This window comes from Phlebotomus argentipes, unplaced genomic scaffold (assembly GCF_947086385.1).
Source record: "Phlebotomus argentipes unplaced genomic scaffold, Phlebotomus argentipes genome assembly contig_80, whole genome shotgun sequence".
NCBI classification, from domain to species: Eukaryota; Metazoa; Arthropoda; class Insecta; order Diptera; family Psychodidae; genus Phlebotomus; species Phlebotomus argentipes.
This window is the reverse complement of record NW_026776142.1, coordinates 1-4,602: the sequence shown is the minus strand read 5'-3', so window position 1 is coordinate 4,602 and position 4,602 is coordinate 1. Positions and strand designations below refer to the sequence as shown.

Below are 4,602 nucleotides of genomic sequence, written 5' to 3'. Positions count from 1 at the left end.
GTGTGGTCACCAACCTTGAAGAGATGAAGAAAGATCATATATTAGCCCCTTCAGCGCTTCTCTGGGGCTTCGCGAGGTTCTCCTACCTTGAATAACAAGAAGGAAATTCCTTAATAGTTTAGCGGCAGAGCAAACAGCAATTAAATCTCCTCCACAACGCCCTGCTATCAATCACACACCTGTGGGAGAGATGGAAATCGCCTTATTAGCGTATCAGGGGAGAAGGATTAAAAAAATCCTTCTCGTGGGCCGCTGATCGCTGGAAATTTTCCACTCCCTGGTCTCCACTGCACTTTGGCGCGAGAACGAGGCGTCTCACAGCTCCTCACAACTCCAGCCGATACACTCAAACACTCTGCTCCCCTTAATTTACTCAAATGTATTTTTCATTTACTAATTACACTACGCTTTATTTCTACACCTGCACAGCCTCCTCCTTGGACTTAATTAAACACTAACTTGGTTTGACATTGAACAAAGGTCACGACACGAAAATTAAAATTGCCTCTATCACACTCCAGTGCTCCAATGCAAGTGCACTTGCCCTCAAGTGTCCCACTGATGGGAGCTGGTGACCTTGATCTTGAATCACCAGCTGTTCGGCCAACACTTGCCCAAAAATGCGCATTGCGCCAAAAAGAAAGTGCATGTGATGGTGCGCTCGTGAATGCTCTCCCCGATCGCATCTGATCATCCGTTATGTCGCGTGCGACTTTGCGATAGGGAGAGCGAGCGCACCATGGCCAGGAATATCACTTCAAGTTCTCCTGAACATCCTCCCCGGGGCTGGACGGGCCGATCCTCGAATTGGAGCCGTCCAGAAAGTTCTCCCGCAGAGTCTGGCAGACGGGCGACCTCCAAAACGCGTCGCCCGCAGGATCTCCCTCACTCATGAGAGGGGAATCCACGAGAAGTCCCGCCGCTCCATCCCAGTGGCTCCACGCCGCGGCCGATCCACTCTGCCAGTCTAGCAGAGTCCCCACTTCCGCCGCGGAACGACCCGAAAGGCACGATGGAGGCGGCACCGTATTTCGGAGGCTCCATGGCGGTTTAAAGGCCTCCGATCGCCATAAGTCGGCCTCAAGATGAGCCGGAAGAGCGCCGCGCGACGCGCCATCCGCGGCCTCTCTCTCGTGCATGCCGCACCGCCACTCCTCGGCGGCCCCACGATGGCGAGCGCGATGAGCCGGCGCCACGTCAGGTGATGTCCTCCGCCATCCCCCGCACTCCCCGGGAATCGCATCATTCCGACCAACTCCATGTTGGCGCGGAATCCGTGGCGATGTCCCGTCCATACTGGCCGCGGAGCGCCAAAGGCCAGCCTTCAGCTGACGGTCAGCAGCCGACGCCTCCTCCGAGATGCCGTCCACATCCGGGGGCTCGATCAGCGCCTCATCCAGAGCAGGCTCCGCCTGGACGTGATGGACATGGACCGCGTAATGAGGCGGCAGATGCTCGCCGACCATCACGTATCCAAAGGCGGTCCGCTGGAGCTGAGGCAGTCCTTCTCCCAAGCTGATCCTGTCGGGCAGGAGACTTCCCCAGTAGGCGTCGCCACAAATCAGCAGGTCGATTGGGCGCTGGACGTCCCACTGAGGATCCGCCATCTCCACACCTGGAGGCACTCGAATTGCCCTCGTGTCCACAGGCCAGTTGGGAATGTTGCCCGAGATCTTCGGGAGGATGTGGCAGTCGAAGGTGAAAGATTGGCCACTCTTCTGGGAGAAGACAGTGGCAGTGACCTTGTGCTTCACCGGATTCACCTGACTGCCCACCCCTAGGATGGAGATATTCGATGGCTTCTTGGGCAGCCTCAGGCGATTGTACAAACTCGTCGTCATGATGCTCACTTGCGCGCCTCCGTCCAGCATCACACGGCAGGAAATTCGCTGGTTGTCTCCCGTAAGAATGTCCACCATGGCCGTTGCCAGAAAGACCTTTGGATAGGCAGAAGGATGGCAATTTGTCGGCCAGGTGGAAGCGGTGAGAGACACAGCCGAATTCTCCGGGGCTGGATTTGATGGCCCATCAGACGACGAGGAGGGATCCTCTGCAGAGTTTGGGTTCGGCGGATGAGGAGAAGGAGCCGGCAGGTTGGCAGGAGCCTCGTCCGCGAACTTCTCGTGCAGCAGGACATTGTGCCGGGCCTGGCACTTCTTGCAGCTGTGGAATGTGCAGGCAGAAGTGTGATGTGAGGCCAGGCAGTTTCGACATAAGTTGAGTTTCTTCACGGTCTCAAATCTCTCCGTTGGATTCTGAGCGATAAAGCGCGGGCAGCGGTACAGCGGATGAGAGGCCTCACTGCAGCATCGGCAGGTTGATGCTGTGGAGGCATTGTGGAATGCCTGTACCTTCTTCTTCGTGTCACTGTGAGGCTTAGAAGATTGAGACCGTGAGTCTGAGGACAGTGTAGACGGAGGATCAGAGGCATTGGCAGCGTCTATGCAGCGCTGATTGAGGAACTTGCGGAACTGTTCCATTGTAGGCACTTCCGAGCCACACTCCCTTCCCCAGAGCACTCGAGATTCAGTATCCAGCTTGTCCAAGGTGAACTGGATGATCCACGGGTCGCGTCCAGTCACCTGGAGAGCGTCGAGTGCCAGGAGGGACTCGGAAAGGAGATTGCAAATGGAGCGAATGGCATGAGGATCGTCGGAGACTGAGGGCATTTGATAAAATGAGCGCACATGTTCGGCCACGATTTCATTCTTCCGCTCATAGCGCTCTCGGAGCAGCCTCCAAGCCACACTGAAATTGGCACCGATAGTGGGCAGGTGCTTAATTGTGGAGGCTGCGTCACCAGAGAGGGCGGACTGGAGATAATTGAGCCTCTCGACGTCAGACAGGGAGGGATGCTTAACGATACATGACTCGAAGCGATCTCTAAACGACATCCAATCCGCGTATCTGCCACCAAATGTGGGCAAGCTAATCTGGGGCAGTTTTATGGGTGGCTTGGCCAGATGGGCAGAACTATTATTGGTACTTGCGGTTGGATTTGAGAGCGTCGAGATCAAGTGCATCATCTGCTGCTGGTTCTGCGCCATCATCTCTCTCATCAAGGTGCAGAAGATCTCGGTATCAGGCGCCGTCTTCGCAGCCGCCGGCGCCGTCTTCGCAGCCGCAGGCTCCGTGGACGCAGATGAAGGCGGCGTCATGCGAGACAACATCTTCTCGATGTGACTCAGCAAGCCGTCCACCTCAGCCAAGACGTCGTCTCTGATGGACTCCTCGCGCTTGACCGCATCATCAGATGTCGCCATCGCCTCCGCGATGAGCTGGTCCTGGACGCCCAAGAACTCCGCTCGCTTCTGCTCCACGTGCGTCCTCAGGGAGACAACGTACTCCCAGGAGAGGAAGGAGAGATCCGCAGCCTTGATGGAGGTGATGTAAGCTCTGGCGCTCTTCACAGATGCCATGATGCCCGCCCTGAGCTTCCTGATGTCTGCGTCTGTGGCCATTCTGGTGGTGATTGAAGCCGGAAACGGGAGAAGAATTCGCTGCTAGGCGTGGTTGGGATGGCCAAGGCTGAGTGATGTGGGAATTAAGACGTCCACAGCAGCAGCCGGTGAGCCCTCGTTGCTCGATGGACCAAAAAATGTGGTCACCAACCTTGAAGAGATGAAGAAAGATCATATATTAGCCCCTTCAGCGCTTCTCTGGGGCTTCGCGAGGTTCTCCTACCTTGAATTACAAGAAGGAAATTCCTTAATAGTTTAGCGGCAGAGCAAACAGCAATTAAATCTCCTCCACAACGCCCCGCTATCAATCACACACCTGTGGGAGAGATGGAAATCGCCTTATTAGCGTATCAGGGGAGAAGGATTAAAAAATGTGGTCACCAACCTTGAAGAGATGAAGAAAGATCATATATTAGCCCCTTCAGCGCTTCTCTGGGGCTTCGCGAGGTTCTCCTACCTTGAATTACAAGAAGGAAATTCCTTAATAGTTTAGCGGCAGAGCAAACAGCAATTAAATCTCCTCCACAACGCCCCGCTATCAATCACACACCTGTGGGAGAGATGGAAATCGCCTTATTAGCGTATCAGGGGAGAAGGATTAAAAAAATCCTTCTCGTGGGCCGCTGATCGCTGGAAATTTTCCACTCTCTGGTCTCCACTGCACTTTGGCGCGAGAACGTGGCGTCTCTCAGCTCCTCACAACTCCAGCCGATGCACTCAAACACTTTGCTCCCCTTAATTTACTCAAATGTATTTTTCATTCACTAATTACACTACGCCTTATTTTACACCTGCACAGCCTCCTCCTTAGATTAATTAACACTAACTTGGTTTGACATTGAACAAAGGTCACGACACGAAAATTAAAATTGCCTCTATCACACTCCAGTGCTCCAATGCAAGTGCACTTGCCCTCAAGTGTCCCACTGATGGGAGCTGGTGACCTTGATCTTGAATCACCAGCTGTTCGGCCAACACTTGCCCAAAAATGCGCATTGCGCCAAAAAGAAAGTGCATGTGATGGTGCGCTCGTGAATGCTCTCCCCGATCGCATCTGATCATCCGTTATGTCGCGTGCGACTTTGCGATAGGGAGAGCGAGCGCACCATGGCCAGGAATATCACTTCAAGTTCTCCTGAAC

The 4,602-nt window shown here is 54.3% G+C and overlaps 1 protein-coding gene across 1 annotated transcript; it reads right to left on the bottom strand.

Annotated features, from left to right (window-relative positions):
- Nucleotides 1–752: 752 nt before the first annotated feature.
- LOC132256666 (uncharacterized) lies at nt 753–3,461 on the bottom strand. The gene has a single exon (XM_059753196.1). The coding sequence runs from the start codon at nt 3,459–3,461 to the stop codon at nt 753–755; it is 2,709 nt and encodes a 902-aa protein (XP_059609179.1).
- Between the last annotated feature and the right edge of the window lie 1,141 nt (nt 3,462–4,602).

What these genes read in the sequence shown, in the direction of transcription:
- LOC132256666 (XM_059753196.1), bottom strand. Translation starts at nt 3,461, where the DNA reads ATGGCCACAGACGCAGACATCAGGAAGCTCAGGGCGGGCATCATGGCA.